The sequence below is a fragment of the Protopterus annectens genome, chromosome 12.part0, assembly GCF_019279795.1.
Source record: "Protopterus annectens isolate FY-2018-M chromosome 12.part0, PAN1.0, whole genome shotgun sequence".
NCBI classification, from domain to species: Eukaryota; Metazoa; Chordata; order Ceratodontiformes; family Protopteridae; genus Protopterus; species Protopterus annectens.
Window position 1 is genome coordinate 408249248 of NC_056746.1, and position 23639 is coordinate 408272886.

Genomic DNA, 23639 nt, shown 5'->3' on the forward strand with positions numbered 1-23639 from the left:
GCGCGTTCAAAGTGGTTCCACCACGCCGATTAGTAACCCCTGCATCTGTGTTGTAGTCCGATGTGGAACGAGAACCCAATAACATCGGTGTGATGGCAGGATCGAAGGTGCCACCATTCGGTTCAGCCTCTTCGTTTGACGTGGAGCCGGAATCACGGTTGGATCTCTTCCTCTTCTGTTTGGATCCTCCTAACCTTTTGGTCCCTTCCGGCAAGTTGGCTACGTCCGTTGATCTCCTGCCAGTTAAAGTGATGCACATCGGGGTAAGCAGTTCAATCAGCTCGGTGAGCTGTCCAATAAGTTTACGGGTCTGTCCCAATTCATTGCGGTTAGATGAGTGTGGGCTGTGTTCCATGGCTGGGCACCAAACCAAGAAAAACAACCAGACCATTCCCATGCTGGCATCTCAACCTGCCCCCAAGGCCCTGTCTCTTATTGCCCTTTTCCACTCTCTTCTTCCTTTGGAGTCAGCCATGGCCATAGATTTTCCCAGGGTTCTCAGGTTCCTGGCTTCCTCTATTCCCATTCTTCCTCTGGCCAGGCTTTATATGAGAAAGCTACAGTGCTACCTCAAGTCAATGTGGCTTCAATATTGCCACTCTCTTGTCTCAAGCTCAAACTTCCATGGTGGATTCATTAACTCTCTCTCAATCCAGGGCTTCCTTTCCAAGCACCAGCATCTACTCAAAAGCTCTTTACAGATGCTTCGGATAGAGGATGGGGGCCTACTTTGGCTGTCTCAAGGTTCAGGTCTCTGGTCTTCTCATCAGAGGTTAGACCACATCAATATAAAGGAGACGAGGACCCTGCTTCTAACTCTGCAGGCCTTTTATTCACTTTTTTTGTCCAGGGCACCCTCAAACTTTTCACAGACAACACAGTGATGTGGTATGTCAAGATGCAAGGAGGTACAAGGTCTTATCTTCTTTGCAGACTATCTGATCAGGTCTGGGGTCTAACTGTGTGGTATCAAATGACTCTTCAGGCAGTATACATTCCTTTGGAGTACAAGCTGATGACAGACTCTTTGAACAGGTTCAGCACAAAGGCTCACAAATGGATGCTTCACAGAGATGTGTTCCTTGTCCACTGGTGGGTTAATCCTCAGGTATATGTTTTTGCCTCCCCTCTGAATAGACAACTTCCTCTATTCTGTTCCAGAGTCCCAAGCCTTTAGAAAGTGGATGCCCTGTCTTTTCCTTGGAAGGGGAATTTTCATTATGCCTTCCTTCTCTTCCTCTGCTTCAAAGGGTCTTGTACAAGATCAGGCAGGACTTTTCCAAAATCTTGCTAGTGATCCCTTTTGGCCAGACAGCACTGGTTCCCCTTCTTTCTTACTTGTCCAGGAGGTAATCAGCACAAGTTACCTCACTAGGTGGATCTTCTCACAAAAGACAAGGGGGTCTTTTATTCATCATCTCTTATCCACTCTACAGCTGACACTGGGAATGATAACATTTTTATCCCTTTTAGGCACCCATTTTCTGAGTATGTGCTTTGGGTCCTGCAGGAAGCCAGAAAACCTACAACCAAGAAATCATACTTGTCCACATGGAAAGGATTTTCTGTATAGTGTAGTCCCTGTTTTGAAACCAGGAGCCCTTATCTGTGCAGGTTCCTGTGGCTCTCTGTTATTTGCGAGATGTGCTTCATGCTGGGTTAGCCTAGTCTTCAGTTAAAGCTCACCTATCAGCAATTTCTGCTTGCCTGCTCTTGGCCCCCCCTTTGGCCTCTAGATTTCAGGTCAAGGCATCCTTCATATCAGGAAGCCTATTCCGCCCTCCTGGACCTCAGGTTTGTCCTTGAAAAATTAACTCAGGCTCCTTTTGAGCCTGCTGCTGCACGTCCTTCATTGTCCTGAAGCTCAGACACTCTCTTAGTTGAAGTGAGGACTAAAAGAAGAACACTGCACTTGGAAAAGTGCCTGAGCTTCAGGCTCTCATCACTGTTCCTCTCTTTTTCATTTTTACAGAGACGTGGTGCCTCTTCATAGTAATTCTTCTATTCCCAAGGTGGTCAGTGAGTTGTCCCTTAATCAGTGTATGTCGCTTTCTTCCTTTTTTCCATCTCCTCAGCCTGCCAGTGATAAGGTTCTTCACACCTTGGATCTGCAAAGACAGCTCAGATATTATTTGGATAACACTAAGGATATTCATAAATCTGAGCAGCTTTTTGTTTGCTTTCATTCCAGGTCTTTGGGTTTGGCTGTTTCTAAGCAAACCATCTCATCCTGGATTTCTAAGCCCATTTTCTGTTTGCTATTATTTTCGTGGTAAATGTCTTCCCTCATCTGTAAATGCTCATTCTCGCAGGACATTTGCATCCTCTGGTGCTTTTTTTTCAAGGGCCTAGATACTAATTTCATTCCTGATGTTGCTACTTGGTCTTCATTTCATACCTTCTCTAAGGATAATAAGTTAGATGTTATTTCCAGGGCTAGAGCCAGCTTTGTCAGGGCTTCTTCTTGAGCTTTGGCGCTCTCTCACATGGAAACAATACTGCAAAGGTGATATGGAAGGACATAGTACAGGTGTGTACAATCTTACCATAACAGTAGATGTCCTTCTCGCCACTGTTCCAATATTCTTTACTTCCTCCTGCCCCCACTGCCCTTGCCTGTTTTTTAATGCCCTCCTGCCCAAGGGTCCCTTCTCCCTTTTCTCCATCTGGATACACATCTTCTTCATTGTCCCTGTAGATATTCTGTTTTTCCTGGGGCTTTTCAGTTCTGAGTGTGTGCATTCGTACCTCACCTGTATGCCCTATGTCCTGAGCAGGGAGCATACGTGTGACATATGGTGCCTGTCACTACTAAGCACTTTTGTGTACTGGCCAAACTTTGGGGCTATCCTTGGCAGAAAATCCCTTCAGTTAGGAATACTGCAAAAGTAAAGAGAAGGACATCTACTGTTATAAGATTTTACACAACTGTTCTTTCTGCTAAGTTCCACTCTCAAAATGTATTTTCTTTAATTTTTTCTTGGTATAGTAAATTAGAGCGTGTTCTGCCTTCATAAGCTATATTCATCAGGTGTTTTAACATATGGATGAAATGTATATAATTAACAAGACAACAGTGTCTGTGGAGGACATTTGTCAAGCAGTTGTAATAAAAAACATGAGCAGTGGTTAAAGTTTCTATTTTGTCAATGTTTGCAGATAGAGTAGAACCAAGATGAAACAACATTTAATTGCCATTTTTTCAGTCACCCCCCCCCCCCCCCCCAAAATTCATTTTATTTTTCAGGTCAGAGAGAAAAAGGCTTTATTTACTGTATAAAGCTCATAGCCATGTTTGTGACTGTTGATCTATTTCTTTGCTCAAGGATTCCCTTGATTAGGGCCTACAAGTCTAAAAATGGTCAGGATAACGAAAAAGTCTCTTAATGGTAGTGACCTCTAACATTATAACACTTCTGACACCCTCATTATAGTAAATACCATCCTCATACAGAGCCAGTGAATTTGTTTCAGGAAGGCAGAAGCACTCAGTGACTCATCTTCCGTACCTGTTCTAACCATTGTTCTCTTCTATACATCATAGCTCCCATAATACACTGTGTGGTATAAACACACTGATATGGTATTAACTGGTAATGCTACATTATTTGAAATGCATTGGCTTATTCCTTTCAGAGAAGTGGAATTACAGTTAACACTGAAAGAATGGTTAATTGGGAATAGGGATAAACTTTAATAATCCTCATGTGAAAGGAACTTTGGCCAGTTCTGACAATGTTGATGAGACACAGACAGTCAGCTTTAAAGAATAGTTCATAAATCTGACAAAAACAATGCAGTTTGATACAGCAGCTCAGGAGAATGGAATACAATTCCAATAGGAATTTATGAATTAGTGGTCAGTATTGTACCTTCCATTATACTTTCACTGGGAACCATTTCCAACCCTGCCACATGCCACGTCCTACAACTCTTATTGTGCTTAGAAAGGCAGATGGTGGATGTGTCTGTTATATCTAACTCTTTCTCTACTGCAACTTACTTCCACACTTTAAAACTAATATACCCCTCCCCAGTCTTCCCTTTTCCTTTCACCTTAATTTTCTCACTTTCCTTTCCACTAGCCACTTTTCTTACACTTCCATTACTTCCCCCTGCATAACTTCACCTCTGTAGTCTACTGTAACTGTCCAATGCCTATATCACTGTACTCTACTATAATTTTCTAACATTCCCTTCTCTTTTTAAAAATCATTTCTCTACTTTATTTGACACCAATAATCTTGCCTTTCTTTTTCCTTCAGAAACCTTCCCATATTAACTGACAAAATGTATCCACACTTCCAATAGTTAATGATGGAACATGTATGGTAATTTATATGCATTTCTATCATAATTTTATGTGTTTTACTCCTCAGCCTGGTGCATTAAACATCATGGAACATGGGCCAGAACGAAGAAATTGCAGCTCCAGCCGAGTCCAGTTGGTAAGAGTCTTGCTTTGTATAATTTTCTTTTCTAAGCCAGCTCCTCAGGTTAGTGTAGAACCTGCAGAATGAACTTATTAAATGAAAGTCTTCTCACTAAATCATTAATCTGTGCTGCTGAAATAGTAACATTTAATGTAGTATTAAAATTACCTTGCTATAAAGGTGCAATAACAGATAATCGAGAAGAAATCACATTCACAATAGTCCAAATCAGTATGATCTGTTCCACTGAAGACCAATAGCTTATAACATAATTTCATTAACATAGGAGTTTTTTTCTAGCATCCTTTAAATGCAAGAGTTTAAAAAAGTATGCAGAGAATTATTCTTATGAGTATAGCATATCCAGTATACATATGTATGTCTACATATTTATTTGTATCTCTTGAGATCCACTCTGCCCTCAAGATGAATTTATTGACATTCATGCCATGAGCACACAGGATGATCATCATACCGATCACTGCTGCAGTAGCCTTAGCTCAGTGGGTTATATCCTTGCCAAGGCTATAACAGCTGGCCAGCTTCCAAAGCTTTAGGGCATCTTCCATGCATTGAAACCATTAGGCAGGTAGAGCTAAGCTGCATAAAGAGACAGGTTTGAGCATCCAGCCCTTCAAAGCTTTCCTGCTTCTGAAAAGAGTGTTCCTCTGCCAGATTTCATTGACTTGGACTGTTTCTTTGCTGGCCAGATATATTCCCTTTTGTAAAAAAAAAAGTTCCACATTTAAAATGTAATATTAAAATGTACCTTCCTGGTTAGGGAACTTATTTTTAACCCAGGAGTTTGTGTTTTAATGAACTGTTATGATACTTAACTGTACTTTTAAATGGGAGCAGACTTTTTTCCTGTCTTTTTTAAAAGTTATTAAAAAAAGTTTAAAGCTAGTTTTTCTCTGGAAAATTTGAAATTAATTTTTCTTTTGTGAGCTGGCAAAATACATTAAAGTATTTCTTCTGTGTTTTTCATTGGGAAAAGGTTACTTTTTGGAACTTTACATTTTTATCAATTTGTGCTGCTTGTTATCCACAGGAAAGAGCCACCATTTTTGGCTTAATGCCAGATTGTCTGTCCCATGCTTGGCCCATCTTCCAGCCACAAAAAGTTAAAGCAAACTACCTTTGCCAACACAGCAGGCTAGCAATATTCCTCAACCATAGGTAGTGACTCTGCTGTGGCCAAAGTGGTTCCTCGGACCACTCATATTTTACCCCAGATTCCTCTGGTGTAGCAGCTACAGCCACAGTGGACCAGAGGTTAGCCATGTCCTCTGCAGCTGTTGGAGTCCTGTCGGTTGGCAAGGGAGATCCACTCTTGTTGAACCTGGTAGAGGGAGCAGGTATGTCTTCACTGTTTAGTCAGAATGTTGTGCCCATCCCTGGGGAAGTTGCTGCTATTATTAACCTTCCTGTTGTCCCCGCAATTCCTGTTAAAAAGAAACAGAAAACTAAACTTGTTTGCTGCTCAAATTTCCCTGGACAGGAGTAGTTTCTTAGATCTAACTCGGGGTCTAATTCGACTACTGATCCTTCTTATAAGGTGTATTTTAATAAAAGAAAGAGGGATGCCTCTTTTCTTGAAGAGATTCAAGATTCTGACTCTGGACAGGAAAATAAAGGTACAGATGCAGGATTTTCCCCTCTGATTTTTGATTCCGATTCAGTGGAGAGCATGGTATCTGATTCTCCCTGTGGAGTTTTTCGGGTCTACTTTATTCTGTCGCAAGCTGAAAAGGGCGAATACAAATAGCACGACACGTAAAGAATAAACCACAAATACGTCGAACGAAACCGCAAAAAGAGCAGTGTTGAATTGTTATAGTTGGCCCATCTGTGGTATAGCTCCATAAGGTAAGTGTGCGATAGTTACGGACCTTAGGGTTAAGGAGGAGCTAAGAATAGTGCATAGATAGTTGTGTATGTGGGGTTTAGTGTAGGGTTAGCAGTAGGGTTTTGGTGCTTTAAATTAGGGTTAGAAGTAGGGTTTTGGTTAGTGTATGTATGTGTTTTTTTATTGTGTTTGGGTAGGTAGTGTGTTGTGGGCGGTAGGTTGGCTGACTATGATGGATCAAGGTTTTAAATTTTGCGGTTTAGTACGTTAGACATATTCAGCATTTGCTCTTTATGTGTTGTGCTATTTGTAGTTGCCCTTTTCACCTTTCAAGATAATAAAGTAGACCCAAGTTTTTCTTTTTCTTTTTCTTTGCAGCTGTTTCCTGAATGTGCCATATTTATTGTGGGAGAACACTGAGGTTTCTCAGTTCCTCAGAAAATACTATGAGCTGTTACAAATCAGATTTCCAGAGCCTTCCCCAATCCCTCCTGTCTGTCAGCATTGGAGGATGTGGGTGTCACTGCCTGCAATTTCCCTTGAGAGTCAGCCTGCTGCCCCTAAATAGTTGGATAGGTTTTATAAAGGTCTTCAGTCTTTTCAATTTTTATAAACTCATCCCAAACCTGACGTAATAGCAGTAGCTTTAATTAATTCTCCTGCTATTAAACATTTAATTAATTTCAATCCTTCACTTTCTGACTTGGTAAAATAATTGATAAGTAAGAGGGGGAAAAGTGTATGCTTCTCCAACTTTGATTTTTTAGAATTTTGAATGATCAGGCTCATTTGTTAAAGTTTATTCTGACTACTTGTGAACGATTGAAATGCTCTGCCTGCAGTTTCTTCTTTTGAGAAAAAGTCTGCTTTAAAATGATTAGTTTCTTTCATTTCACAGGTCACAACTCATTGTTTAAAGTGTGTGTGTATAACTCTGTTGATATTTCTTCCTGGACTGTCACCACTGGTAGTGTTTTGAGGTGGTTTGCCTGGCTGCATTCTCAGAACCTCACAAAATATGTAAAAAAATAATTTAAAATTCTCCTTCAGACAGAGAGTTAGCTTTTGGACCCTGTGCTGTAGATATTATCAAAAATGTGAAGAGAGGGTAAACTAATTCAGGGAATCGCTCAGACTTCCAGCCCTCTTTTTTCAAAATTTCCAAGGGATTCTCTACCCCCTCTTCCAATTTTAAAAGAAACAAAATAAACAGTCTCAGCAAAGTGCTGGTAAAGAGATGTTTAAGAAGCAATGGTAAGGGGCTTACAAAAAGAAGGCTGGACCCCCCCTCCCCAAAAAAGAAAAAGGACCTGTCTAACAAGCCAGAATGACTATTTAAGGTGCTACTTTTGTCGTTTTCCTTTAAGAACATCTGAATCTCTGTTTCTGTCTTTGGCAACAGATAGTTTGACACAAATGAGGTTTGTTAAGCATTTAGCAAGTTTACATATGGCAGTAGGATGAATGTTTTCCCTTTCAGGGAGTAATTCCTAATCCACCAGATCAGACTTATCTATTTTCCCCTGTCCTGCAAATATATTGTCTCAGTGAGTAGTAGAGAAAGTTTCTCCTTTCCAGTTTGGGAAGGATTTTTTATTCAGGGATGTTTTGGTGCCAAAGAAAAAAATGCCTTGAGACCAGCTCTGGATCTTTCTTCCCTAACCAAATTGTGATTTCTAAATTCAAAATGCTGTCACTTTACAACCTGTTACCTGTTTTTCCTCATTTATGTTTTCTTTCAACACTAGACTTAAAAGATGCTTATTATCACATGCTATTCATGCAGATTTCAAGTTTCTTCAGGTTTTGTGTGTCTGGGTCACATTATCAGTTCTCCGTCTTACCTTAGGACTATCCACTGCACCAAAAGTGCACGTTGCTGTACTTAAATGACTTGCTTATCTCTAAGGAGTCTTTTCAAAGTGTCAGGAGTCTCTCTGTCTCTTAAGTGATAGATCTGTTGCAAAAGCTGGCATTGTAAGAGAACATTCAAAAGTCTTTTTTTGACTCCATCTGGCAGGATTGTGTTTCTGGGATGTCTGCTAGATACTCCATTTCAAAGAGATTTCCTCCCACAAGAAAAAATAGATTTACATCCAAATCTATTTCTAGGGTGTTCCACTCAGACTTCAGTCTTTGCAAGGGAATACCTTAGGATTTTGGGTTGCATGGCATCTATGCTTCTCATGATACTCCTGACAAGACTCCACATGAGAAAGATACAATGGTATCTGAAGTGTCTTCGGTCTCAGCAGCAACATCCATTATCATTTCAAATCCCAGTTGTGGGATTTGTCAAAAGAAAAATCACTTGGTTGAGATGGCAAATATCCTTAATCCAGATGTCTCCTTCTCCCTTCTGCTCCAATGTAGTCAGTCAGCACAGACACTGCAGACTTTGCTTGGATAGCAGCATCAGGGATAAAAGTGTAAGTTGTTTGCAACACCAAGGACAGATGCAAACATATAAATATAAATGAGATGCTTTCTCTAATCAAGGCACTCAACCATCTAAATCATGTTTGGTCTCCTGGTCCTCTTCAAGCTGTAACAGACAGTACCGCAGGCATGTGGTGCATCAACAAGTAATGGGGAATCTTGCCTTACCCTTTTTGGAGACTACCCAGGTTAGCTATTCATATAGCTTTACAGTACAGTCTCACTGCTTCAGCATTCAAAATTGTGTGGCAGACAAGCTGACCAGAATAAAGATGTACCCTGATGAGTGGAAACTAGATCGGGGGTCTTCCAACATTTAATCCATCTGTGGGCAGATCCTCAAGTAGACTTGTTTGCCTCTTCTGTGAGCATTCAGCTTGTAAATTTCTGTGCAAGGTCTCCATGCAGGAAGGCCTGTAAGACAGATGCCTTTTCCTTTATTTGGACAGGAATTTTCCTATATGCTTTTTCAGCATTTCCACTGAAATCTTTTGAAGGAATCCCCTAAGATCATTGTGGTGACTCCCTTCTGGCCTAGGCAACTGTAATTCTCCCTTCTTTTGGAAATGTTCAGAGTCAGTTGCCACATGCCACAGGCTTCCTCACAGAATAGATCTTCTCATAAAATACAGGATTTTTTGATACACCCCAACCCCATTCAACTTCAATTTACTGCCTGGATGATATGTTCCTAATTCCTTTTAGCACCTGTTTACTGAGGATGTGCAGCAGATACTAATGAAAGCATGAACGCTGCTACTAGAAAACTATATATTAGCAAATGGAAAAGGTTTTCTAGCTGGTATTAAGAACATAACCCACACCCATTCAGGGCTAGTATGTCTCTGGTTTTACAACATTTGTGTGAGTTACTTTCCCATGGCCTTTCTTACTCCTCCATCAAGGTTAATTTGTCAGCCATTTCAGCATGTCTGACCACGGATCCTTCTGTTTTGGTACATTGTCATATGAAAATGTTTTTGAAAGGGGTTTTGCATAACAGACCTCTAAGAAAATTGGTGGCTCATCAGCGGGAAATTAATTTTTTGTTAGACAAGCTAACACTTGTTCTATTTGAACCTGCTCATCTGGCTGACTCGAGACCCTTAACATGGAAAACTGCTTTTCTGATTGCTCTGACCTCTGCAAGTAGAGTATCTGAGTTACAGGCTGTATGGTGAACCATCCCTATCTCTTTTTCACAAGGACATGGTTTCTTTAAGAACTATCGTTCTTTTAGTCTGTATTAGTATCTGACTTTAAGCCAAACTACCCATCTCAGTGAAGAAAGCACAAAGGACCAAGCATGACTAAAAACATTTTAATATTGGTAAGTGCTTTCGCTTCATCAGACCAACACAACAACTAAAAACATGCACAATTAAATACAACAGTTAAAACTTAAAAAAAAAAATCACGTGGCAACATAATATCCAATCATTCTATGAGATACATTGTGAGTGCTACTAAATCAACAGATGCATAATATCACTATATTCATTTAAACAAGCCATGTGACTTTAGGACGGGTCTTAAAGGAACCTTGCCATTTGGACCCAAACCCTTATCTGCTTGCAATTTAACAATCCATCGTAGCTCTTGTTCCTCAGTCTTGTTCCTAAATCACCTAATCTCATAAAATTTCTAGTAATTCAGTAACCATGAAATTAAACTTATGTGCAGCCTCCTTTTCTTGGCATGCTTAGCTAGTGCATTTTTATCGTCTTGTCTTCATATTTCATAGACATGTTCCCTAACACATTCCCTAAGGGACCAATTAGTCTTCCAATGTTTGGATATATAAGTTGCAGAGAGTGTGGTGGGTGCAGGGGGGCTTGCCACCCCTGCAAAAAATGTCTTATTTTTTTTGGCTTCGATCATTTTACAGTTCTGTGTAAAATTATCACTTTATCTGTGTTTGCTCTTATGGGCATTCATAGTTTGCTGAGACATATTTTTTCTCCAAGATATGTTGTCTCAGGGCCCAGCCTTCCTCTCTCTATTGGCATGAAAGCTCTGAAGGGCTTGGCACTGAAATCTGTTATTTTAGGTAAAAGTTTACTTACAGTACTGTGCTTTGCTTATGATGAGACTCAGTCATAATTCTTTGTATTATAAGTAATACTTTAGGCTTTGTAAACTTACAGTATAAAGTGTGGTTTGGAGTCTGCTTCAGGACAGAATAATATGAAGACAGACTGGCAATATCTTGTGCTGCAGAATAATAATTCTAAGAATAATTATTAGGTTTTCATAATATACAGCATTTTCTTTCTTCATAATAAGTTGTGGTTTTGATGTTTCTTACAATTATTATTGGATTGAAACATTTCTGCAGACACTACCTTCATATATATTATTAGTGTTGTATCTATTGTCTTACCTTTTGCTCTTTTGAGATTATATCCCCATTTTATTAGTGGACTGACGTATTACCTTTCATCAGTCATGTCCGGTATTCAGTCATCTTTGTGCTGTTGTCCTTTCAACAATGCAACACTGAGCCATAGTAATACTCTGCCTCATCCACCACGGAAGCGTTACCAGGAGTTTAGCCTTGCATGTATTATCCTGCAAATTTACTGCTGCGCATCACATTTGTATACCACCAGGGGGCGCTATATTAGCTACTAACTGATAAATTCCACCGTTGTCACCTCACAGTAAGACGCTGTCCGGTTCGATTCTCAGCTAGAGCGTCTTCTGCGTGGAGACATGTGTGAATGGGCGTACCTTCGTTGAAGGTTGTGCATCAGGCCTGGCAAGCCGGTACGTAAAAATCAACTGCCGAAAGACACAAACAGTGATAAATTCCATTACAAGCCTGATTGGTTTGTTTATTAGCAGCAAAATCTGAAAATACGTCTTACTTTGTTGTGTTTGTTTAGATCTGTGTTAACAGATTATCATGCCCTATGCTCTGTATCATGTACCTTTTGAGTTATCTTTCTAGAATTGATGCAAAAACCACAAGCTGTCTTCTTTCCTGTAGAAGTGTTAGTGGAATCTCATTGTATGTCTGCAAGCTGATTATTGACCACTAATGATGAAGCAAAACCAGAGGTTTGCCAGCCTTTAAAGAATTTTCCAGTAGGATAATGACAGAGCTTGGTAAGGGCTCCTTTGATGATACTCAGCTTACCTAAGTTACATAGATATCTTCCTTTTTAAAATGTTATGTTACAGAACAGTACATAATTCATAGTGCAGTTATATCAGTCCTTCGAACTGGAAGTATTTATTTTCTCAGGTATACATGAAATCTTGGAACTATAAGTTGCAGTGCCAGATGAATATTTTTTTATTCTGTAACAAACTAAAGTTGCTACGGTTTATACCCAAAACAGAGTGCTACAGCTCTTGTGTTTTATTTACAAACAACACAAAAAAGAAACATTTTCTTTTTTTTTTGCATTTAAATTGCAGCAAACTGCTTGCTTCAAATGTAGCAGGCAACTGCTACAGTTTATGCCCCACACAAATTACTGCAGTGCTCAGGTTTTAAATACAAAAAAAAAAAAAACTGTGTAGATTTTCACAGAATGCCAAGATGTTTGCCTCATATTTTAGGTCAGTTTTTCATGAAATTGTGGTTTTCTGGCAAATCATTAAACACTGAAGTCAGAAAATAATTAAAAGTAACTGAGTTTCATTCTTCACGGCCTTCAGAAAATTCATGCTAATGTAAAATCTTTAATTCTATCAACATTCTAAATTTAATATTTAAAAATTGTCCATGTTTTTGGCAATGTGTCTCCCCAGTATTTATGGCTTTGTCCAGAGTATTTGTTATGAATATGGCAAAGAAGAACGACTGGTGGGTCAGACCTGGACAGACCAAGCAAAGAAAGAAGGGAGATCACAGGAGATGGGGGGGGGGGGTAGTTCTAATGAATGAATACTTAGCTTGTGTCTTTGCAACTAAGAATAAGTGGGTAATGCCATGCTACAGGTGCGACACAGAGGAAATGGAAGTACAGTAGACAAACAGCAGGATAGAGAGAGGTCAGATATGGAGAGAGATATGGCTGCACTTAGGGAGAATAAGCACAAGAACCACATGGGCTTCCTGACTGGGCTGTTGGGAATCTGACTAGTGCACTGACAAATCAGCTGTAGGAGATATTCAACAGATCAATAGCTAGAGCAGAAGTGGCTGGAGAGGACAACAAGTGCAATACTGCTGTACAAGAAGGGAATCTGGAAAAATAAGGGTGAGCATATGACTATCTGATCAATGGCAGGGAATCCTGAGGGAAAACTTTTTTTTTTGTTTGGAGGGCAACAATCTCCAGGACATCAGCCAACATGAATTTATGTCTAGAAGAAACGGTCATGTCTGGCCTGATCCAGTATTATGATAGAGTTACAGGTCAACTTGACAGGAAGTACCAATAGATATGATCTACCCAGACTTCAGAGAGGTCTTTATCTCAATCCCAGTCCCATAGAGGTGGCTGATAACAACACTGGAGGGGCTGAGAACAGGACTGAGACTAAGGAACTGGATTGTTGCATAGTTAAGGGATAAGACACGAAAGGCTGTTACACAAATAATATCACGAATTAGGGAAGTAATTTGTTGAGTACTACAGGGGGTTATTTCTGGGTCCAGTATTTTTCTTTCTGGGGCATATAGTATCGTCCTCTTCCCTGATGACACAAAGATAGATGCAGCAGTAAAGATGGAGGAAGAGTATAAGGAAGGATTTAGAAGGTTAATAGTCAGAAAGGTGGTATTTTTGGTTTTAGTGGAGACAGGTGGAAAGCATTACACTTTGGTTATTAACAACCATTGTGTGAAATGTTGGCTCAGTGGTGTGGAAGTGATGGTAGCAGAGCAGGAAATGTTTCAGAGCCTGCTAGTCACAATCGGACTGGATCATTAAGATCTAAGGGAGAGAGTGATGGTATCAGGAAACAGAATGTTTGCAGAACCATCACAGATAGACTCCAGAAACAATAAAGGCAATGCTCCTGCCTTCAGGCCCCTGGTCAGGCTCTGAGTAATGTGTATAGTTTATGGAAGCCACACAAGGACAGGCATTCAGCTGTTAGAAAAACTCAGGTACAAAGTTCTCATAAAGATGTGTATGATGGAAGATTAAGGAGGTCTTTTCCCTGGAGACCAGAAGATAAAGGGGACATGATATGGATATACAAGATCTTGTCCAGGGAGTTGGGAAGAGGTAATCCTTAACTAGAACAATAGGGGTGGACAAGGAGATGCAGACAGAAGATTGTATGGGATGTTAATTTCATCAATCTTAAAGAGTACATTGTAGCCTAACTAGCTGGGCTGTCACAATGTGTGTTGGAAAGTAAATCCACATTGTCATTCATTAGGAAATTGTTATGTATGGGGAAAGGATGACAGAGGAGTACTTAACAAAGGAGAGGTATAATGCTAAATGCACTTAAAGGACACAATAGATAGGCTAATTTCCTCCTGTCATTGATAAGTTTTTAATGTGTAGAATGGTATAGTGGGGTAAGTAAATAAAACCTCAGGCTCAGAGTGACAGGACCAAGGATTCAGTACAGACATATAGTCATTCTCTTTGTGGAATATGCATTTTCTTACCTTGTCTTCATTTGTTTTCTCTTTACTTCTGTTTCTTTCCACTTTACAAAATATGGTGGTTGATTGGTTGCTCTACATGAATAGATATATTGCATGTTTCCTTATTTCCATAAGTGTAGCAAATGATAGTTATAACCCCTGGGTCTTGTATACTTTTCATTATTACATCCTGAAGGTTTTGCAGGCATCATTAATACAAAACGAACACTTCATAGGTTCATAGGTAGGTACTAGGCTATCAGCCCAAGGGCCTACCTAAGCCTAGCCAGCAAGGTTCCATGGCTTATGCCACCCAAGAAAGTTATTTTCCTGTTCCACTGTTGAACAGAGACACAGAAGTGATCCCCAGGGTGTATTTCCTATTTCCCATCCACTCATCAAGAAAGCACTGTGGCTCAGTGGTTAACTGCATGTGGAGTTCAAGCCTGTGTGGAGTCTGTATGTTCTCCCCATGTCTGTTTGAACTTTCATTAGGTACTTTGCTATATCCTAATTCCTGTTTCCCCTGTCCTCATCCATGTTATCATATAATGCTTCCTTTGGGATGGAAGGCTCTAAGCAACTCTCCTAACTAGAAAGACCCCCAGCATTTTATAACCAAAATAATCAGAAGTCTAAAGAGCCATTCTGCTATCTAGGATAGCCTAGAAACTCCATCCTTATATTCTATGGCATTTGGATTCATGTGAGGTAATTGCTACACTGCCTTCTGGGCTATGTCAAACCCTGTTCTCTGTGACATCCTTTTTCCTCAAAGAAAAATTTCTTAGTTATACCCATTCCAAAGGCCTAGTTCTTCACAAAATATTAGTTAGTCTTGTTTCAGAAATAAAATCATCAACCAGTGCCTCATTATTTTCTGGAACAAGCTTCTCCTATGTATTAGATAGCATGAAACCCTGGTAACACTGAGACTTCAAGTAGATGAATGGATGGTATCTAGTAAATTAATTCCAGGAGTCACTGCCTCTCAGCTTCTCACTATGCCAAACTAAAGATGATCATATCCGAATCTTACTATTTTTCCAATTTCCTCCAGTTTCCCATTTCTCTAACATAATCCAAGCTGAAATAGTTTTGTCTGTGTGTCCCTAATTAACTTTGCATGGTATTATCATCATTTGGTCATTGGGTCAGCTTCAAGCATCCTTCCTCAGTGGTATTGTTGGCTAAGCCTACAAGGGTTGTCGTACTTCTGGCTTAGTATAAACCTAGGAATAAACAAATGTTGATGTCTACTGAAGTATTAATTTTGTAAAATGTTTAAACAAAAGAACTTTTGTCCATGAAGTACTTGTAAGAATAGCCATATATGTAGTTATAAACATGTCTATTGTAAGGATCTGTATGAAATGCCTTCCAAATATTTAATATATGTACATATATATATATATATATATACTTCCCAGGACTCCTTTGTAAGTGAGATGAGTCGACTCAGACTTAAATCTATTAAAATAACATAATAAAAAAATGTAAGCCAACCGATTTTTTTGATTTACTTTGAAATCGAGTGCCATTTTGGTTGAGAAATAATGAAACATTCATTATCTTAAGAATGTGCTGCATACGAAGGATCAGTGGTGGAAGTTTTTTACAGTGTGATAACTTCTGTGTAAGTTTCTTTCCTTCTTTTTCTCTTTTTTTTGTTGTTGTTTTCAGTCCCTCACTGACCATCCAACCTGTAACTTCTGGCTGCTCATTTGACCCATTAGTTCCACTGGAACATTTCTCCCCGGGCCTCCGCTGAAAATTGGCTTTGTTCCAAGTCGGACTTTCCCGGTTAACAAATGTTAAATAAATAAATAAATAAAAGATGCAAAAGGTCAAAGACCCATTCGTTCCTCCAAACTGAGAGCTGAGTGAACCTTGATCAATCTGCCCATTAGGGATCGGGTCCCCCACTCCCTCCACTAATCCCTCCTTGTGGTGACTTGTTCACTTCCATCCTCCCCACACATGATCTCTTCAGTATCCATGTTGCTTGTCAAACATGGATTATTTTGAGTAGAGTCAGGGCTTCAGCCTTCATGATATGGGGCTGGTCTTAATCTCTATAAATGTAGATGTAATGCATGGTTTTATAAACAGCCTGTTAATCAGTGCAAAATATCCATAATGAAATGTGTTGCGTCGAATATGTCAGTAGCCAGCCTGCCCTCTTCCTGTGATGCCATGCACTTCTTCTGCAGTTTCATTACTTTTTGAAATAATAGCAGAAGTAAGGACATTTTGTGTAAAATACCCATATAATTACGAGTATTCCCACAAATGAATCTCCTACTCTCAAAGCATCATTCGCAGCTACGTTCTATATGACACATCTTTTCAGATAATACAACACTCTTTTGTTATTTCCTTTCTTTTACTAATAATAACAGAAATTTACAACACCTCCAGGTGTTCATAAATAATGATAAAATAGGGATAGCAGCATTCAGTATGTCATGAATCTTAATGGCACAGGTATCCCATTGAGCTATTTTTGTTTAGTATGTGATCATTCATGCTATGCAGATGATATTTTCAGCGGATGTATAGTTGACATTTATAGTCGTTATGGTTAGTAGTTACATTTTCAGCCTGTTATTAGCAAAGAACTGAACCTTATGCAAATAAACTCTATATTACTTGTCTAAGTTTTTGAATATTCTATGTAAGTTGTTGTTAAGTCCTTGAGATGTTGTTAATGTGCATATTTTGAAAGATGAACTGTTATTTGTGTGTTGCACTCATATTAATGTGCCAAGGTGCTTATTAGGATTTTGAATATTTTGTGTAAACAACCAAGTATTTTTTTTGTCATTAAGAGCTTGATGCATTTCTAATATGAATGCACATCTCCTTGTGTACTAATATGGTTTCTTTTCTTTTTCAGTATAAACTGTCTGGGGCTTTCTCTCTTGAGTCTCTTCTAAAATGCAAACTACCCAATAGGGCTAGCCATGTCAGCAAAATAAGCAGTAAAATTAAGCCATGGTCAAGTCCTGAAAGCACTATCAAAAGCTAAAAAATCCTGCATTGATGGGTTCTGACAATATCCCTAGATATACATCTCAACTTTTTAGCTAAAGAAATCTGGACAGAGGCAAAAGGCCCAAAAATAGGGACATATTTTAAATATTGCTCTTTTAAATTTAGAAATTTGTTAGAATTACAGATTTTATATTAACATGCATTTTCTGAAGGATGTAAAGCCTGAAATTCAAATGTCTGTCATTATGTAGTGATTTCATTCATCACTGATTTGCCAGAAAATCACAAATGTTATGATGACCGGACCAAATGTTGTGTCAAAAATCTGGACATTCTTCGAAAATCTGGACAGTTGAGAGATATGTCCATAGATGCATCTTAAATAGCATGAAACATGATTTAGCCACACCCATAACGACATCGTTCAAACTCAGCCTTCATACAGGTTTTGTACCAAATGAATAGAGAGCAGCTAAAGTCATTCCCCTGCATAAGGAAGTACCTTGCACAGACCCAGGTAATTACAGACCTATATGTCTGACCAGTCACATATACAAAGCCATGGTAAGAGTTATCTTGTAACTAATCAATAAGGACATAGTGATCCTCCATACACTAGATCCATCTCAGTTTAGATTAGTCAAGGACAGGCCATGCTTTCTAAACCTGGTGGACTTTTCTGAAAAAGTTCACCAAAGTAATGGATGAAAGTAAAATATTATACATTGCAGACTTCAGCCTAGTCAGAGTTCAATCTCACATTCAGGCATAGCGGAAAAACTAAATAAATGGGGAAGAAAACCTTATGTCACCTGCTCCATTGCAAACTGGCACACAGATAGGATGCAGGAAATCAAAATAGAGGAAGTTATCTTCACAAAGACGCCAGTCACCAGTAGATTCCTCCTGAGTTCTGTGCTGGGACCTCCCCTGTTTGGCACCTACTTCTCTGAAGTAAATGCCAGTACCAAAAGGGCATGGCTGACTAAGTTTACAAATGACTAAAAACTAGGAGCAGTTATTGAATCCTCAAATGACTTAGCCATCCTATAAGAAGGGTTGTCCCAAGTAAATAACTGGTTCAAAAATCATGGACTGAAACTAAATGACAAAAACATGTTATCATCTCCTTTGGGAAGTCATCTACCCCAGGGAAATAACACATTAACAATATGTCCCTTAGAGTTCACCCCATTGTTCAGAATTTGGGAACTTATATGGACAGTGACCTCATTTCGACCAGCATGTCTCCATTGTCATAAGAAAGCCCTTCTATATTGCATAGCTTATAAACATAGTGATTATGTCTAGATCTAGGAATGACACTGTTGTCTTTTACTCGGCCCTCATTTGGTCAATCATTGAATGTAATCCTCCTTTTGGCATGTAGCTGTCCAGGCACATGCAACAGCTGGAACTCCCTCAGAGAGATCTTGCTGAAAGGATACAAGGCTAAACAATATGTCCTACATAGACTGACTCAAAGCCCTGTCACTATACTCAATATCTGACTCTCTACATTAAAATTGAATCAGACAAGATTTTGTAGTCATTGTACAGAGTTCATCGAAGGTCCTAACTGGCAACTCTGTACGATATCAGGAAAAAAACACTGAGAAACAAAATGCAGTATATAAGACCATATTGAATGCATGCAGAAAAGCTGAAGTGTACAACTTTGGCAGCCTCCCAACAGCTGCTTAGCAGCTTGTTGTTATTCTGTATTACCTGTCAAGCATAAGATCAGTGGTCTGAGAATTATTATGGAGAGGAGCATTCTTTAAGATTATATTACCTGCAGTGCCATTTGACTTTATGATTGCTATTTAATTATTTATTTAACTGAGACTAACTCTCAGTCCATGTTCAGCCCTTTGCTTTTCTCTGTATGCATGTTTTGCTACGAGGGCATGAGGTTTACACAGGGACCGCAGATGAGGTTGAGTATTCTGCCTGTGTCCAGTTCTCTCAGGCTACATGAGGTTTACACAGGGACTGCAGATGAGGTTGAGTATTCTGCCTGTGTCCAGTTCTCTCAGGCTACATGAGGTTTACACAGGGACTGCAGATGAGGTTGAGTATTCTGCCTGTGTCCAGTTCTCTCAGGCTACATGAGGTTTACACAGGGACTGCAGACGAGGTTGAGTATTCTGCCTGTGTCCAGTTCTCTCAGGCTACATGAGGTTTACACAGGGACTGCAGACGAGGTTGAGTATTCTGCCTGTGTCCAGTTCTCTCAGGCTACATGAGGTTTACACAGTGACTGCAGATGAGGTTGAGTATTCTGCCTGTGTCCAGTTCTCTCAGGCTACATGAGGTTTACACAGGGACTGCAGACGAGGTTGAGTATTCTGCCTGTGTCCAGTTCTCTCAGGCTACATGAGGTTTACACAGGGACTGCAGACGAGGTTGAGTATTCTGCCGGTGTCCAGTTCTCTCAGGCTACATGAGGTTTACACAGGGACTGCAGACGAGGTTGAGTATTCTGCCTGTGTCCAGTTCTCTCAGGCTACATGAGGTTTACACAGGGACTGCAGATGAGGTTGACTATTCTGCCTGTGTCCAGTTCTCTCAGGCTACATGAGGTTTACACAGTGACTGCAGATGAGGTTGAGTATTCTGCCTGTGTCCAGTTCTCTCAGGCTACATGAGGTTTACACAGGGACTGCAGACGAGGTTGAGTATTCTGCCTGTGTCCAGTTCTCTCAGGCTACATGAGGTTTACACAGGGACTGCAGACGAGGTTGAGTATTCTGCCTGTGTCCAGTTCTCTCAGGCTACATGAGGTTTACACAGGGACTGCAGACGAGGTTGAGTATTCTGCCTGTGTCCAGTTCTCTCAGGCTACATGAGGTTTACACAGGGACTGCAGGCGAGGTTGAGTATTCTGCCTGTGTCCAGTTCTCTCAGGCTACATGAGGTTTACACAGGGACTGCAGACGAGGTTGAGTATTCTGCCTGTGTCCAGTTCTCTCAGGCTACATGAGGTTTACACAGGGACTGCAGATGAGGTTGAGTATTCTGCCAGTGTCCAGTTCTTTCAGGCTTGCCAGGCTCTTGCTGTACCTCTCACTATTTTTTTCCTGATATCGTACTGAGTCGCTGATTTAAGACTTTCACTGAACTCTCCACAATGACTGGTTGCATGATTTTGCATGATTCGATTGTAATGTAGGGAGGGATCCTCTGTATCTTACCACATAGCTTTCAACTTCTTGGAGCAAGAAATCTGAACAAAGCCATTAATAATGGGGTGGGGCGGACAAGGGTCCAAAAATAGTGAACATTTTTAAATATTTCTCTTATAAACTTAGAAAGTTGCTAGAATAATAGGTTTTGCATTAGCATGTATTTTCTGAAGAGTATGAAGTCTAAAACTTAAATGCCCGTCATTATTTTATGAATTCAATCCTCAAAGATTTGTCCAAAAAAACAAAGATTTTAGGAGAAACAGTCTAAAAAACATGAGGCAAAAATATGGACATTATTTGAAAATCTGTACGGTTGAGAGGTATGTCCTACAGGCTGTTAAGAGGTGACCTGTGTCTGGCATACTGAGCATCCTCCGACACAGTACTAATGGATTTGCTGCACATCAGCAAGTCAAATACCCAGTTTATGGGTCTAAAACACCTCTGCAACATCAACAGAATAGGTTTTAGGGACAAGTTTATCTCCCAGAAGATGCTGCTGCTGTGGAGCAGACTTCCCGTCCATGTAAAACAAAGCTCATCCCAGTCCATATTCGAGCGCAAATTGATGAATGGGAATCAGAAAACTTACCCCATGACTGCCCCCTGTACTACTAATGGACAGAGGCAGCTCCTATATGCTTTATTCCATGTATGGGTTCCCATAAATTATCTATGATATGATCCCAGTTATTCTCACTAGGAGTAATGCATAATCATTGACCAGGGGTTGGGTAAGCCATGGCCAAGTGCTGAAAGTGCTATCAAAATCAAAAAATACTGCATTAATGGGTTCTGACATAGATTAATTCAAGCACCGGAAGGGAAATTGTCTAGGCTTAAAATGGCTTGCAAGGATAGGTAGCCTAGTACTTAACTATGATCCTCCTTGCCCTTGAATATGGACTGGGATGAGCTTTGTTTTACGTGGATGGGAAGTCTGCTCCACAGCAGCAGCATCTTCTGAGAGATAAACCTGTCCCTAAAACCTGGGGCTCTGCTCAACAGGGGTACAGCAAAATAATTTTCTTGGGTTGGCGAAAGCCAGGGTACCTTTTTGGCTAGGCTTATTTAGCCCTAGGGCCAATAGCCTAGTACCTAACTATGAACCTATGTATATAATGCCTGAAAGTGATGTGAACTGACAGATTTAGTAAAAGAAAGTATTTTTTAATGAATGAATGTTCAGCAGTGCTTAGAGGAGATAAAAAGTCATTTGCAATATTGTAGCAATCACCCTCTGTATTTATTTATTCTCCAATACCTGCTTTCTGTTGCTTAGGGTTTCAGGGGAGATGGAGCCTATTCCAGCAAACACTGGGTGCAAGGCAGAAGATCAGTACTGGAAGACACACCAGTCCAACATGGCATGCATACAGACAGACACACCAGTTCAACACAGCACGCATACACACAGACACACCAGTCCAACACAGCATGCATACACTCAGACACACCAGTCCAACACAATATGTATTCACACAGACACAGCAGTCCAACACAACATGCATACACATAGACACACCAGTCCAATATAATATGCATAAACACAGACACACCCATCTAACACAACATGCATCCACACAGACACACCAGTCCAACACAACATGCATACACACAGACACACCAGTCCAACACAGCATGCATACACACAGACACACCAGTCCAACACAGCATGCATGCACACAGACACACCAGTCCAGCACAGCATGCATACACACAGACACACCAGTCCAACACAGCATGCATACACACAGACTCACCAGTCCAACACAATATGCATACACACAGACACACAAAAGTCCAACGCAGCATGTATACACACAGACACACCAACTGCATGAAAATGTACTGGAAATTTAGAGGTATACAAGCTCAACTAATAAGATGCCTTTGAGATGTAGAAGGAAAGCAGATCACATATTAAAAACCCACATGGATGCAAGGAAAACATGCAGACTCTGCACAAAAGGCACCCCAGTCATTAACCTTGCTGTGGAACAGGTAACAGTGCTTAATCCTCCATCCATTCAATTTTCTTGCATGTAGCCAGTCTAAAACAGTAGGCCGTGCAGTCATTTCTTGTTTCTTGTTAACTCAAGTTCATCATGGTATTCACTGTTGTAGCCCTTACTTGCGGGATATTCTGCATGCAGGTAGCTGACTGGCTAGCATATCTTTTAACTTCCTAGCAGAAAAAAATCTGGACAAGGCCAAAAATAATGGGATGATAAAGACACAAAAACAGTGGCAGAGTTTGATTATTACCCTTAAAAACTTTGAAAGCTGTTACAGTAGCAGGTTCTGCATTACCATACATTTTCCAAAGACTGTGAAGTCTGCAACTCAAATGTCTGTCATTATTTAATGACTTTCCTTCTCTTTGACTTGCCAAAAAACATAAGTTTTAAGAGGAGCAGAGCAAAAATATGTGGCAAAAATCTGGACATTCTGCAAAAATCTTGACAGTTGAGAGGTATGCTGGCTAGTTCTACTTCAAATGATTTCCCTACACCCAGGGCTTCAACCAAGGTCATCATACCTAGACAGAAACATATTAATGGTATAAGAGATGCATTGGCAGACGTCACATTCACATCTTTCTTGCCGTACAGTATGCATGGCTGGATGTTTTTTGCAGCATGCTGAGTCTGGTCACCAACCTACTTCCAAGACCCAATAAGTACCACATGGGGGATTTTTTCCTCCACTCTACAGCTGACCATCAGTTGCTACCAGATGCTTTCCTTGTTCACTGTGGCTACCATCCCTGGCTTAGACTGATACACAACCTGGCAGATGAGGAGATCAGAGATGTTTGTTTGTCATAACACTCTTGCTGGGGAAAAACAGCAGTGTGATGCTGTTGCTGAGGAGTGAGCCATAGCTCCCAGTTGCCTTATGGGCTCTGTAATTAGTGTCTTAGGGAGGTGCATGCAAGTTTATGTGCATGCACAAGCTTCCAGCTAAGTGGCACTCCACTTTTCTAGCATAGAGCTCACAAAGCGTGTAATGAAGACAAAAACTGCTAGGAACCACCACGAACAAAGTATAAATCTGTTTATTGATAAAAACGAGCGCTTTCACGCACACAGGTGCGCTTCATCAGGTTACAATCTTCACAAAAAGCTAGCTACTTATATATAAAATCATCACCAATTAAGCAG

General features: G+C 40.1%; 1 protein-coding gene across 3 annotated transcripts in view; it reads left to right on the forward strand.

Moving 5' to 3' along the window:
* Positions 1-23639, forward strand: part of LOC122816610 (regulator of G-protein signaling 11-like) — a 1281503-nt gene that overhangs the window by 862586 nt on the left and 395278 nt on the right. For all 3 annotated transcript variants that reach the window (XM_044089514.1, XM_044089516.1, XM_044089517.1), the window contains exon 9: positions 4380-4448. In XM_044089514.1, the coding sequence (XP_043945449.1) occupies positions 4380-4448 (69 nt within the window). The remainder of the gene's footprint in view (positions 1-4379; positions 4449-23639) is intronic.